Source organism: Condylura cristata, unplaced genomic scaffold (assembly GCF_000260355.1).
Source record: "Condylura cristata isolate star-nosed mole 26May11 unplaced genomic scaffold, ConCri1.0 scaffold00030, whole genome shotgun sequence".
Lineage (NCBI taxonomy): Eukaryota > Metazoa > Chordata > Mammalia > Eulipotyphla > Talpidae > Condylura > Condylura cristata.
The window spans coordinates 17,401,531-17,417,342 of NW_004567131.1; the positions used below are offsets into that span (position 1 = coordinate 17,401,531).

General features: G+C 39.7%; 1 protein-coding gene across 1 annotated transcript in view; it reads left to right on the forward strand.

Moving 5' to 3' along the window:
• CAMK1D (calcium/calmodulin-dependent protein kinase ID) overlaps positions 1 to 15,812 on the forward strand; it is a 298,290-nt gene that overhangs the window by 186,669 nt on the left and 95,809 nt on the right. The window contains exon 3 of the mRNA XM_012731262.1: positions 4,592 to 4,666. Coding sequence (XP_012586716.1) covers positions 4,592 to 4,666 — 75 coding nt within the window. The remainder of the gene's footprint in view (positions 1 to 4,591; positions 4,667 to 15,812) is intronic.

Below are 15,812 nucleotides of genomic sequence, written 5' to 3' on the forward strand. Positions count from 1 at the left end.
TAAATAAAAATCTTTAAAAAAATTATTTTAGTGGTTGTAATTTTATACAAATTACATTGATACTTTAATTAGAACTCAGTTACTACGAATTTTTAGCATAAATGCTTGAAGATGAGTTTGGACATTAGAATCTCAGAAATTCCAACTACTAACCACTTGGTGTCTTGTTTTACTTTTAAAAAAATTAGAAGAACTATCATCAATTTCATTGAATAGTTGTATTAAATAATTAACATCCTTATAGCTCAATACATAATTAACATCTGATAATTCGTATTTGTGATATAGCTATGTAAGTAGGCCTAGAGAGTGGTACAAAGTTTGTTCACTAGTAGATGTAGATGTTGGTCCCTGATGAGATACACTCACCACAAGAGTTTGGGAAAGCAATAGGAGAGATGTTGGCAACTTCTCCAAATATAAAGAGGTAGAATATGAGATGTATGGGCTGGGAAGTTTGACTTCAATATGCAACACAATTCTGGAACCATAGTTTAAGCAGATGGTTTTTGATTATATAGTAAAGACTGTCATGGTTGCTAGGAGTCACCATGGGGAGAACATATCTTCCCAACATCCTTTTAAGTGGTATTTTGTGGTATGGAAAACTGAGGTAGTCATTTCAGTAAAGAGGGGAATTGTCTCCTTAGGGGTAGGACAGCACTTAAGGGTTTGTAACTTGAGAGGAAGTGAAGCCAGCTAATTAATGTCAAGATTCTCTGGCGGGGTTTTTGCCTAAGAGGAACTTGGAAAGCCGTCGACTGCTGATGTATAACCTGGCCATTTAAGACTTTAGGGATTTGGATGAAGATGTATGGATTGGATGTGTGCTAATCAGATACGCAGGTGGCCCAAAGTTTGGAAGGATAGTAACTACAATGAATAAGAAAATAAAAATTTAGAATATTCATGATCATTTGAAGCATTGCATGTTACCCAGAAAGATTGAATTTAATGAAGCTAATGGTGACAAATTTACATTCAAAAGATCACACCCGGGTAAGAAAGATCTTGTTTGATAGAAGTTTAGGTAAAAAATTATTTACTTTATCCTAAGCTTAGTATGTTTTCTTTCAGTGATTTATTCACAAAGATGTAGTATCCAGCTTATGATAGCTGATAGCACTACTCTATTATTTCACAACATGTTTTTGATGCTGTATTTTTACTGGGATGATTACTTCAGTTTTCTGATTGCCATATCTGAACAAATAGGAGTGACAATAATGTGATGAGAGGGACACCAATCATGGTGTAGGAGGGCTGTTGGTGAGAAGACTAAGTGTATCCCTCAGATATTTGCAGGGCTTGAGCAGAGGGTATAATTATGTTCTCTGGTATTCCCAGGAGTCACTACTATTTCTGAGGAGGTTGATTTTGGATAGGTATAAAAACGTGTGTGTGGGGTATGACTTGCCCACCTGTGTGAGGCCCACACAGGGCTGGGAGGTGCTCTTGTGAGACCCCGTGCAGTGTGTATGCATGTAAGTGCCCAGGGGTGTGTGGTATATATTCCTGTGGCATTTTGTGAAGGCACCCTAGGTACCTAAATAATAATGAAGTTTCACTTTAGTTTTTGTGTACTTTAAGAAGTCTGAGAATGAAATAAAGCAGCCGAGGACAGAAATTTTCTTCTATCATGTACTAACATTTACCAGTTAATTAAACCACGTTTCTTAAGATAGTATTAAGAGACTCCTTTAAAATTTCTTTGATATTTTGGAAGTATGTCTATTCAAAAACCCATTGCAACTTGACCACCACAGGGCTTTGCTTTCTCTTAGTGCAGTTTTACAAAACTTTTGGCTTTCAATTCTCACCTCAATTCTACATGCTTCTCTCCATCTAAGTGATAAGTTTTTCTGAGAGCAAAACCATGTCTATATATTCTCTCAGGCACATAGCAGAAACCCCATTTCTACTGCTTGATTCACTAGTTAAGAGGCATAGTGTGTAGAAGTATCATTCTAGCCACTGTGCTAACGCATGTAAGATTCGGCAGGGTAAGTAGACTTTAATTTCTCTATCCCTTGCATCCAAAAAAGAGATTATACTCTGAATTTATTGGTGTCACCTCCTTTGGCCGGGCAGGTGCTTTGCACGCAGTTGACTCTTTGTATGTACTTGGACCTGGGTGCCCCTGGCTGGCCTCCAAAGCTCAAACAGCCTTCTTGACCCAACCTCCACAGAGTTCTAGGACTACAGGTACAATTTCCTAAGCCCAGTTTGGAGGCTCATTGACTGTGCTGCAGGTAACTGACGTAACCAGACTTAGCACATGAAAATGCAAGGTGCTAAGTAACATTTGAATTTCAGAAAAACAACATTGCAATATTTGGGGTACTTGTGCTAAAATGTATTCATTAGTTGTCCATAAATAAGTGAAACTGGATGTTCTGCATGTTCTCTGGCAATCCTACATATAAACTATATTCCTGTCATTCTCCAATAAGTCTAAACCCTAAACTCCCAAATTTACTTCACTGGAGAAAATTTGTGCCTGTGTGATTAATTCCAAGGGAAAAATTTTAAAAGTTACTAAGAAAAAATCCACACACAATATCGTTTTTGTGGTCATATTCTTTCAAGTATCCAGTCAATAATGGTAATTCCACAAACATCTTGGGCCCTGGCAGTGACAAAATCAGTCTCCTTTTCCTCAGTGGCATGGTTTATTTGGTTCTAAGAATATAATGCTGGTATTATTTTTGTTCAGGTGTCATAGCGACCACTGCTAACAAACAATTAGGCTCTATGCACTGGAATCAGGTGAACCTAGTATAATCTATAGTTTTAGCTCCTACAAATGTGCTGTATTAAGTAATAAGAACTGCAATCAGAGAAAAGTGTTGCCACTCTTGGATCACTCGCCTCTTCTTTCATCTGCTCAAAGGGAAGATAACACTGATTTGTTCTGCTTTATACACTTCTTTTAAAAGGAAGACATCTCATACGTCGGAAAGTTACCTCCATTGTATATAATAGCTAAATAATGCATCCTGCGGTTTCAGGGCAGTTCCTTCTATTCATTCAGCAAACATTTATCAAGCCGTCAATGCTAGGTATAAAGGAGGAGACAAAATCAGCAGGACATAGTCCCTGCTTTCAAGAGTTCACAACAATCTGCTCATTAAATATTTGGTTTTAATCACTCATCAGCCAAAGCCTTTTCAATCAAAGGCTTGCAGACCTCTCCTGACCAGCCTGCTGCTCCCATATTTCGTCAGTCTGCATGTTCTGCTCCCCACTCTCTGATGAAGCCTCTCACCACCCCTGCGCCTCTGGCTTGTACCCCAGTTCTGTATGAATAAATAAATAAATCTTTAAAAAAAAGAAAAAAGAGTTAACTAACTCATAGAATTATGGAATGATTCTCCTTGCCAGTGCTTTAGATAACGATCAGGCCTTACGGTCTGAAAAGATGCTACTCTTAGCATGTTGTTCTGGGGTCTAGAGCGTGCCTGTTTCCTTCTCCGTGGTGTGTAGGACTGTGCTGCTCAGCGTGATCCCCAGGCCGGCAGCTCAGCATCAGCATCTCTTGGGAACTTTCTAGAAACATGGCCTCTCCCTGGACAAAAAGAATCAGGGTGCAGTGTTCCCTTCTCTAGGTGCTGCAGGGGCGCCCTGAGGCCTGAGAAGCACAGATTGAAAGCAGAATTTCTTCAGTTCTGCTATGTGCACAGCAGTTCCCTGGGCCCTCCCCAAAGGAATGGTTCTGAATGAGGGACACAGCTAAGAATTACATACTTTTAAAAGATTTATTTATTCATGCATACAGAACTGGGTACAGGCCAGAGGTGCTGGGGTGAGAGGATTCACCAGAGACAGAATGGGGAGCAGAACAGGCAGATCGACCAAGTACACTGCTGAGGGGAGCAGCGGGCAGGTCAGAAGAGGTCTGCCGCACCGTGTGGGTCACCTCCCCAGCCGGGGATCAAACTCGTGCTGCAGTGGCTGCATTGCAGCACCAGGGAGGGCCCAGAATTACATTTTTAACCAGCACCCAGGACTTCCTGGTGCTGCCTGCTGGGAACTGCACTTTGAGTGGCACTATTTAGTTCCCTTAGGGCACTGAATTGAGCCTCGTGGTGTCAACCCCAGTGAGGGGCATCCACCTGATTTTCGTCTGCCCACACTAGAGACGTGAACATGACAGTGAACTGTCCCCTGCAGCCTCTCGTGTGGTAGGGTCAACCCTCTCTGGGATGGCCATTTGAAAACTGCGTAAGATGGAGCAATCACATTCAGCGTGGGGCTCAGCCACTTGATTTGGGTCCTCCAAATAATAGGGTTTTGACAGTCTGACCCACTGGTGCCTTTCGAAGGAATCCATGCAACCAGACCATACATGAGCAACAGTAGTTAATCCGTGTACTGTTATTACAGGGGATGGAGCCTTGGGGATGGAGGGCATGGAGGAGGATACTGGAAGTGGATCTGGAGCTAACTTGGAGACAAGCTTGTGAAGACTCTTAAATATACATTGAAGAGTTGGGCTTCTGTCTTAGAGCTTTCTGTGATAATAGTAGTGGTTTCAGTTTCCATGACTAGTTGTGCTTACTGTTCTGTGTGTATGCTTCTTTTCTTTCAGGATTAAGCATGAAAACATTGTTGCCCTGGAAGACATTTACGAGAGCCCAAACCACTTGTACCTGGTCATGCAACTGTAAGTACTGTGCTTAGCTAATGAGTGTCGGCCAGGGGTTACAAGCTCAGATGCCTGAAGGGCCAGGAGGAAAACTGCACTAATGTAGAGGGCGGGGTCAGACAGCAGGAACCTCCTGTGTCCATTGGAAGACAGCGCAGTCTGCAGCCTGCCCCTGCGCTAGCCTGCAGCCCCTGGGCTAGGACGAGAAGTCTAGCGCTCCCAGTGCCGTGCGATGCACCTGATGCAGGAGCCTCATGGGTGTTGTCTCTTTTGCTTTCTAATATATGAGGGCCCAAGATTGTTTCCTGAAAACGATGCAGTGAGCCCATGTGCAGTACACATTGGTCCTGTCTCTCACAGCAACTCCCACCCTTGTCTTCTTTTCTAGGGACACTGGGGGAGGGTGCAGATGGCAGCAGCCTGCTTCTTTCTTCCCCTTTTACTCTTTGGCTGGCAGATAAATGCACACTGACTGAACTGGAATTCAAGCCAGGCATAAGAGAAGTACAACAGAAGGGGGCCCATGACATTGTCACCCCTGTTAGATCAGTTCTGCCTTTCCCTGGAGAGGCCAGAGGAGGGAAGAAATAAGAAAGCTGAGTATGTAGGAAGAGACGTAAGTGTGTATTTTTAAAATTGTATTATTTTTATGGAGGTAGCATTAGTTTACGATACTGCATGCGTTTTAGTTTGCCCCTTCAGATGCGTTATATCTCACTCCCCCCCCGCCCCCATCAGAACACTCAGAGTCCTCCACTGTACCCCACGCTGGTAGCCTCAGTTCTACAGTCATGTTTCTAGGGTTTGTTTATTATAAATGTGTTTTTTTTAATGTAGGATGGAATTAGTCTACCAGCTCACAGCAAGTGTGTGTTCCTCAATATGCTTAATCTTTCATTGTCTTGGCAGTATTTTCAGTTGGTTGTGATCTGTTTGTACAGGCCAAGTGTAAATCTTGTAGATGGCTTTCCCCTGTCAAGTGATTGTCCCGGGTGGCCAGTGTTTTGAGCATGTGTGTGTCATTGTCAGTGATGAGATGGGCGTGAGCAGTTCTGATTACATGGCTCCAGGTGAAGCCCCAGCGACTGACTGCCGCCTTCCCTAGTTTCTCGTTACTCCGGGTGTTTTACATTTTGCTGCACTCCTGGTTCTTCCTGGAGAGCAGTATAACCCTCCCCAATTCTGAGGTACTCCCCAGAAGCTCATGATGGAGCATCTACTCCTAAAAACATGGGTGAATTTCTTTCCCACCAAAATCTGTGGAAATTTGGTGCTGTGCAAGAAGAATATAGCACATTGGTGACAAAAGTCCCACATATTGTCAGTGCTGTAAGAAACAAATTTCTGCTTCTTTCCTACTAGGTCTGGCGGCTGGCATTAATTAAATTGACTGAAGTCAGATTAATAGGAGAAAAACAATTTTAATCTTACATGTACTAGAGCTCTATAAATATATGAAGCTCAAGAAGGTGACCAAAAACAGGCAGCTTTTACACCCTTTAGACAGGCAATTTAGTTTATGAAGAATTGACATGGCAAAGGGTTTTGGACTTGGGGCAGTAAATCAATGAAACATAACTAGGTTCCAAATTCTCTGTCTGTGGCATTAAGGCTGTCTCTAACTTCTTGGTATAGGAAGGGCATTTCACATGGGAGATTTATCTCCAGCTTTCAGGTGACTGGACAGTGGAGGGTCACTGCCCTTTTTGTACCAGCTGCCGTTCAAGTATCTAATGCAAACTAGCAACATGATAAACAGCATGTTTTGGGAGCGGCATATTCTGCTCCCATAGTGTCCTTAGTGTGAGCTTTGAATTGGTACTGCAAAAAAAAAAAAAAAAACTTAATTGTTGAATCCAAAACTCGATGTAGTCATTTGCTTTAGTATATTGGAATTCTAGCTTAATAATAACTCAGCTTAACGTGCATCAGACTTATGAATCTCAGCTCTGTCTCTTCCTAGCTGGTTTCTCTATGGACAACCCTGTCATTTTATCAGTATGTCTCTGCAGATGGTCTCAAATTTTATGAGTCAAGTTCAAGTAAATTTAAATTCTACTTTCCTAGGCAACTTGACCTTATACGTATCAGCAGAAATTTATGTAACAGCAGTTCAACATGAAAATGAGCATAGCAGTATTTGGAGCAGAATGAGCCTTAGAAGCAGCCTGGAAGCCCAGCTGCCCACACAGCTGCCCCCCCCATGTGTGTTCCGTCTCAGCTTGCCCCTCCCCCCTGTTGGAACTATGATAAAACCTCTTCAATTTAGACCAGACTCATTTAGAATTACATTAACATGGAGAGGAGTTAGACTGCATTTAAGCTCTAGGTGGGCTCTATATGAGGTTTTTAAGGCAAATAAATCATAGAATTCAGACCTAGAGGTGATGTTTCTAATACTTCAGCACCATGAAGCATTTTAGAAGTCCTATTTACACAGGTTGGATATGTAAATTAAAAGTTTTTCAGTTATGTACTGTTTTTCATGGGTATTCTTTACATTTTTAAAAATCAACTTCATTGAAGTATAATTCACCTAGGATTACCTGCACCCATGTAAGCTAAGTAATTCAGTGATGAGTGTAAGAGAATCGTATTTAGGAGACAGCTCCTGAGATCATGATCAGAAAATGTCCATCACTTCTCAAGATTCTTTTCCAAGTCCTGACCCCAAGCAACCTAGTCCACTTTCAATCAGTAGAAATTATTTTGCACTTTCCACAGCAGCATACAAATGGAATCGTGCAGTCAGTATACTTCTGTGGATGACATCTTTCACGTAATTTCGGGCATTTATCCATGTTTTAAGTGTGGGTCAGATGTTCCCTCCTTCTCATTGCCCAAGAGTGAGCCCTGTCACAGATAGTCCACATTTATTCACTTAGCTATTGGTCGGCATTTCAGTTGTTTCCAATTAAGGGGCTGTTATGAAGAAGGCTGCAGTGAGTATTCATGTATGAACCTGTGTGAGACAGAGTAAAACCTAGCAGTGGAATGAATGCTACATAGGGTAGGTAATATGCTATTTTTTAAAGAATATGCCAAACAATTTTCCAGAGTCATTTTACCATTTTACTTCAGTTTACTTCAGTTCTCTTTGCTTTCCATTCTTGCCAACACAAAATACACATTCAATTTGGGTCATTTTAATGGGTGTGGGATAGTGTCTTCTTGTAGTTTCCCTGATGATTATAATGGTGTTCATCATCATTATGTCCTATGATACATTATCATTTTATGTCCTCATGGGTCATTTGTATATTTTCTTGAGTCAATTATCTGATCCCATCTTTGGCTTTTAATTTTACTAAATCATTTCTCATGGTATGGGATTGGAAGTGCTCTTTATATATCCTGTCACTTGTCAAATATATGTAAAATGAATATTTTCTCTCATTCTGTAGTTTATTTTCTAAATGGTGCCTTTTTAGAAATCATATACTATACCTGTCATCACATTAAAGTATACAATTTAGTGATTTTTATGATAGTCACTGGATTATGCATTACACAATCCAATTTTTGAATATACTCCCTCCCTACAAAAGCCCAGATATAGCAGTCACTCACATTTCTTCTGTCCCTAACCACTTACTTGCTGCCCCTAATAAATTGCCTGTTTAGACATTTCAAGTAAATGGAATCACATGCAACTCTGTGGGCTTTTGTGACTAGGTTTTCTCATTGAGCTTAATGTTTCCAAGATTTATCCATGTAGCTTATGCCCGTACTTTGTTTATTTTTATTGTCAAATAATATTTCATTAGGTGGATATACCACATTTTATCCATTGATCAATTGATGGGAGTCTAGAGTATTCCCACTTCTTGGCTATTATGAATAATTAATGCCAAGTACATTCATGTACACGTTTTTGTGTGGACATTTCTCCAGGGCAGATGCCTATGAATGAATTGTGGCCCTAGTGGTAACTGTGTGTCTAGCACTCCTAGCTGTGTTCCAAAGTGATGGCACTCTACACTGTCCCAAGAGCCCATGTAAAGATTCCAGCGTCTCTACAATGTCTTCAGTACTCGATTTGTCTGTCTTTTTGTTGATAATCATCCTTGTGAATGTGAAGTGGCATCTCATTGTGCTATGAGTCACACTTCTTTATGACTAATGATGTTTTTCACCTTTTCATGTGCTTACTGGCCACTTGTATGTCTCCTTTGGAGAAGAATCTGTTCAAATGGTAGACCTTTTTTTTTTAATTCTATCATTTTTCTTTTAGTTTTTAGTTGTAGAACTTCTTTACACATTCTATATAAAGTCCCATGTAAAACACATAATTTGCAAATATTTTCTTTTATTCTGTGGGCTATCTTTTTTTGTTTTCTTGATGGTATCATTTGCAGGACCAAAGTTTTTAATGTTGACATAGTCTAGTAGTTGATTTTTTTCTACTGTTGCTTATTCTTTTGGTGTCACATGTAAAAAAACACCTAATTCTTAATGATATCTTTGGATAGGAAAAATTTTGGTGGTGATGAAAAGTTCAACTTAGCTATTTCTTTTATGGTTTGTTCTTTTTAAGTCCAGGATGAGAAGTCTTTCCCTATTTCAAGTTACAACTTTTTTCTTCTAGATGTGTTTTGGTTTTAGTCTTTTCTATCTAGTTCTATCTCAAGATGAATTTCAAGTTAATTTTTATGTATGGTGTGATGATAATATGCTTTGTTTTCATAGAGATGTCCAGTTTTTAGCACCATTGTTGAGAAGACTACCACCCACTCCCCACTCCCGACCCCCACCCACCCAGTTAATTGCTTTAGCAGTTAGTCTCTCAAAATCAATTGACCATATATGTTTGGATTTATTTCTTTATTCTAATGCATTGCTCTATGTGTCTGCCCTTTGTCAGTACCACACTGTCTTACTGTAGCTTTTTAGTAACTTGAAATTAGGTAATTTAAGTCCTCTGATTTTGTTATTCTTTTTTTTTTTTTTAAAGATTTTTTATTTTATTTGTGCATACAGAACTGGGATACAGGCCAGAGATGTGGAGGGTGAGAGAATTCACCAGAGACAGAGTGGAGTGCAGAACAGGCAGATCAACGAAATACACTGCTGAGGGGAGCAGCGGGCGGGTCAGGAGAGGTCTGCCACGCCATGTGGTCACCTCCGGGGCAGGCGGGAATCGAACTCATGAGGAAGCGGCTTTAGATTCTCAGTGCTGTGCTTTAACCCGCTGCGCCACCAGGGAGAGCCGATTTTGTTATTCTTTTAAAAATTGTTTTGGCTATTCTAGATTACTTGCATTTTTGTATGAATTTTAGAAACAGCCCATGCTTTTTCCCAAAAATGCAGTGGAATTTTGTTTGCAATTATATTGAATCACTGTATCAATTTGGGAACAATTAACAACTTAAAAAAAAACTAAACCTTTCAATCCATACACATGATTGGTTTCTCCATTTATTTGAGAAAAACTTTAATTTTTCCCAGTAATGTTTTAGACTTTTCAGAATGTTGTTTTTCCATATCTTTGTTGACTTTGTTCTGAAATACTTATTTGATCCTATTGTAAATTGATTTATATTTCAATTTCCAGTGGTTCATTGTTATTATAAAAAGTACAATTGGATTTTGAGTTTTAACTTATAAACCTATTAAGGTTACTTATTAGTTCTAGTTGTTGTTTTATGAATTTCTTAGCATCGTCTATGGAAATAGTCATGTCATCTGTAATTTCCATTAATTTTGGTTGATTCCCAAAGGAATTCTATTTGGTACATCTTTGATAGCTTGACATTCAGTCTATTCCAGTGCCATGACTCTATTTCTTTAAAATATTTTGAAATTTTAAATTGACCTCTCATTCGTTCCTCTCTCCCACTGATGCTCTAAATCAGTGGGATTATTAAAATGTGGTGGCAAAGAAAGGAAGAGAAAGCAATGATAGAAAGTCATTGACATATCAGAATATAATACTGGAGAAATCTTTGGTTTGAGGATTATTTTGGCTCTCACATTATTTTTGTTGGCAAGTCTCAATAGTTTCTGGCCCTGGGTCCCCTTACTTTTTCTGTCTGGGTCAGTGGAAAGTGAGTTTTTGAGGTTTTTTTTTTTCCTAATAGTTTAGGAAGCACTCAGTTTCTAAATACTTGGGGAGGATCTCAAACACAACGTGCAAGGGGACTCTATTTCACAATATTTGTGCCTGGGAGGTCCTTGGTTTCCTAGGCAACATCATCTTCGCTACGATGTGCTGAGATAATAGGGGAGGCTCAGCACCCTAATTTTATTACTTAGCTAATTGCTATTTCGATTCTGAGTACTGTAGGGTATTTGTTCTTGTGTGGCTGCAGCAAAAGAGACTTGATTGTTTATAGAGTTCTATATTTAAATTTATTTGGATTTTTGGACAAATGTTTTTTTTTCCTCAGAATGCTATTTTTTGGAACATTCTTTACATTGTGTCAAGTCACTATGACTGTGAGATAAGTTATAGATAAAAGTTAGTTGTTTTAGCTTTTATTTCTCCAGTGAGTTTGCTTGTGGGATATCAGCTCACATATTTGGCAATAATAAAGGACACACTCTCAGCTCCTTTTCTTTTATATCTATATTAGAGTATATTTCAAGCTGATAAAATTTAAAAGACACATCAGAATAACATTTTTTTAATGGAAGAGATTATATTCCCTACTAGATTATATCATATTTTCAGTAAGACTTACATGGCTATATATGGGTAATTCCAACTGTCTGCTCAGCAGTTCCACTTGGCTATGTAGTAAGCCTCACTCACAGATCCAAGAATCAACACCAGAGCTTTCTACAAAATCTGTTTCTCCTGCTGGCTATCTCCTCTTAGCAAATGGCAAGGCCATTCTTCCAGTTGTGCAGGCTAAAACTTCAGAGTCACCTTTGACTCATCTTTGTCTCCTGCACTTGCTTAATTCCATCCATTGGCGAATCCTGTGGTCACACCTTGAGACTAGCTGGAGAATCCAGCCACTGCTCATCAGCTCTGAGCTACAGCCTTGGTCCGATTTCATCTCGCTGCAGTAGAACTGAATCCCCTGCTGTTCAGCAGTGGGTCAAGTCTGCACCCCATGGGCTTTTGTTTCTGCTATTCTGCCTGCTTGCAACATTTTTCCTTAGATATCTTCATACTATGATGGAATGAAAGAAATATCAGAATGTCTGCCAACTGCCGCCTTTTGATTGTGAAATTCCACAATTCCTTTGTATGAAGTAGCAACTCCCCACCACCTTCTGCCATAACATACTCCTCTGCCCCTTCCCTATAGTACGTGTGACCATCTTATAACTTATCCCTACTCTGTGGCCTGCTAGAGCGGTGTGTGTGCACTATGGTGGGCATTAAATAAATATTTATTTTGATTACATATAAAAGGGATAATGCTTAACATTTATTTATTCACTCATTTACTCTTTCAGGACACTTACGCCTTTATCCCGATTTTATATGAACAGAAAGGCCAGTCACTTTTCCAAGTCAATGAATAACGAGGAGTATGTATTGCTAGTCAGTTTAATATAACACTCGTGACATATTCTAGGAAAAAAATCGTACTTATTACTTCAATGACTATTTTAAAAGCAGAGAGAACTAGACAATGCCCTGTGCTTTGTAGTGGTTTGTGGAGGTGTGGGGGAAATGTTTCCTGAGTAACACCACAGAAAATCACTGACGCGACTTCAGTTCATTCGTAGCAGTTAATCACATTTCTTGAATACTTTACATTAATGAAGGAGTGAGTGAGTGCGTTGGATTGTGGCAGTGTTCTTTATTACAAGATGGCATTAAGATATGTATAACTAGTTACTTGCTGAGCTTGGAAAACTAATGATTAAACACACTTTCTTTCAAGACTAATAATTTGATCCCTGAGTAGTCCAAGACATGAAAATACATGCAGCTTCCAATAGAAAATATGGTTTATCTACTTCATTGGCTTGTACATGGAGCTGTTTGAACAGCCCTGTCTGTGGGGGATGCCAGTGTTAGTTTCATGTGGGTACTGTATTCATAATTCATACAAAGTGTTCCCAGAAACAGTTTTAATTATAATACACATTATTACTCCCAATAGAATGTCTTTTGTAAGTAGCCAAGCATAATAATGAAGAAAAAAGTGTTTCTGTAACACCTTAATATATTCACGTATAAATTACCAAAATCTTGTCTTTGTTTACAGCAGATACTAACTAATTAAGAACTTAGACGCTCTGGTGAGGCAGCACCCTTGGGAGGAGAGTGATTAGGATGTAGCCTGATGGATTGCTGGGCAAGGCCGGGCTGGCAGGATCTGCTCCAGACTATAATGTTGGTACAGAGAGATTTGTTGAGGAGCTTGGGTATCTGAGGGGGTTCATTCTTGGGGGACATCTTGTCTGTGAGAAATTCTGCATTTTGCGTATCTAGTCTACAGGGGGCTCAGTTTATGAAGGTTTCAGTTTGTGGGGTTGTCCAGCTTATTAAGGATCCACTTTGTAAGAGGTTTAGTATTGGGGGATCCACTTTAGGAGCTTCTGCTGTGTGAGGGGTTTTGTCTATAAAGGGTTTGGTCACTGGTGTTTCAGTATGTGTGTGGGGGGGGGGAGTCTTCTGGGATCCACCTTTCAGAGTTTTCTGTGGGAGATGGCTAATGGGCAGGAGTGGGGGTCAGTGTAACACCTTTCTGGGAGATAAGACTAGAGATGCTAACAGAGGCAGACTAGCTACTTATGGCTGCTACTGCTCTTTTGTCATCCTTCAAGGTAATTTTTTTTTAAAACTATAATTTCTTTATTTTATTTTTTTTTAAGATTTATGCATCTAGAACTGGGGTACGGGCCAGAGGTGCAGGGGTGCTGAGAAGCTTCACCAGGGACAGAGTGGGGAGCAGAACAGGCAGATCCATGAAGTACACTGCTGAGGGGAGCAGCGGGCGGGTCAGGAGAGGTCTGCCACCTCCGGGGCAGGCGGGAATCGAACTCATGCAGAGGCGGCTTTAGTTTCTCGGTGCTGTGCTTTAACCTGCTGCACCACCAGGGAGGGCCCTCATTTTATTTTTTTAAATAATGTAAGCTTATATTTAGATCATTTTGTGCATTTTTCCATCTCAGTTGTAATCCCAAAATAATTATTTTAACTTGCCTTCCCTCTTCCTGCCACTGGGAAACCTACTGAATTATAAGACTGAGAGAGCTAGTAAGAAAAAGCCAATGTCCAACACAGTCATGAACCAGTTTTACTAGGTTCAACTATATGAAGTTGCCAATACACAGTCATATTTTGGAGATCTCTTTTAACATAAACATTACAACTGTGAATTTTCCTCTCAGCGCTGCTTTTACTGCATCCCATAAATTGATATGCTGTGCTTTGATTTCCATTTATTTCAAGATTTTTTCCTCTCGACAAGAGAAAAAAAGAAAAGCTGTTCCTCTCCTGCAACACTCCCCATCCCCAGGCCACTGTCTACAACGGTGTCCCCCAGAGTGGCTCTGTAATCTCAGTCTTACCACTCTGTGATTCTTAACTGAAGTCACAACAACCCCTCAGTTTTGTTATTTCTTGCCTGTTCTTTGACATTACTGAGAAGTCTGGCTTCTGCATCCTGCCTGGTGCCTTTGATTACCTTCACAGTCACTATTCCCCCTGCCTCCCTCCTTTGCCTGCTGCATCCACATTCAGATGCAGAACTTGGTGTCAATCAGTGCCTCTGCCTCCACCCTCTGCTCCTTCTCAGGGCTGCTGGGTCCTGCTGGGTCCTGCCAGGAGGCCTGGAGCTGCTGAGAGTTCAATGCTCTTCCATCTCAACCCAGTGTGCGGCACATCTCAGATGTCCTTTCCCTTGATCCTGGTTAGATTCTGCTTCCATTCTCTTATTTTCCATTTATTCCAACACTTATTGTTCTTCCAAAGCTACTTGTTAATTGGGCATCTGAACTCGGTAGCCTCTGAGGGATGAACTTTTAAATCAATTTAAGTATACCAAAATGGCATCAAATGGTATTCCTTTACAACTTATTTGTAAATAAATATTCCAGATTTCTGTTCAAAAGCAGGAAATAGTTAACTAAAGTAGTTAGAAAGTTAAGTGCCCCAAATTTGAAGGTTTTTCTGCAAATTGCAATGATTGCAAACAAAACTTGAAGTACATCCCTACAAAATAGAGGGAAAAACTGAGCAACTGAAGTGATGATATATAGAAGTTAGTTTTGAAATTCTGTAACTGTGCTTTGGAATAACTATCTGTGGGTGGTGTCTTTGTGGAACACCTATTTTTAATTGGATAATTTTGTAACTGTACTACAAGGGAATAAAATTGGGAAGGCCAATTACTTGCAGCATCCAAATTTGGAGAAACATTAAGAAAATCATTAATAGGGGCCTCACTGGTGGCACAAAGAGTTGAGTCTCAGCGCTGTCAAGCTGTTTGTAGCACGAGTTCAATCCCCAGCCAACAAGCTGACCCACGTGGCACAGCAGACCTCTCCTGTCTTGCCCGCCGCTCCCCTTAGCATAACATCTACTTGTTATGCACCCCCCTTCTCTGGTGGGTGCTCTCATACTCCACACCTACACCCTAGCTCTTGTGTGCATGAATAAATAAATCTTTTTAAGAACCTTTAATAGAGATAATTTATTTCACAGAGTTTGTCTTTTACAAGTATTGGTCAAAGAAAGGTAGCATTTGTTGGGAAACAGTTACAAAATGACAGTACCTGTAAGAAAATATTTGGGCTGAAATATTTATATATTTTGATTAAAAAATGCAGTTAAGAATTGGTCCATTTTGCAAGATTTGCACTGAATTTCCAGATGTTGCAGCACTTGTAGAAGAATATTTTCTACATCAAAAATATTGTCAAAAGAGAAGTGAAATAAAAATATTCACAATTTTAAACATAGTCACCCTAGAAGACAACTTTAAGGATGGTTATAGGCAATCTTAGAAAAGCTCAAAGAGTTAGCCCTGGGAAAAATGAATTCTGAAGCTATGGATTTAGAAAATGAGATGAATAAAAATTGACTAAGCCATGTAAACAGGTAATGAGTAAATTATTCTGCTTATATTATTTTCTGATGTTTAGACAACCAACAGAATGAAGTTTAAAAAAAAACCAACATATATAGATATAGATCATTTTGTGTTTTGGATTTCATTTCATTGTTAAAAGCAGTTATTCAAAAAAAATTCTT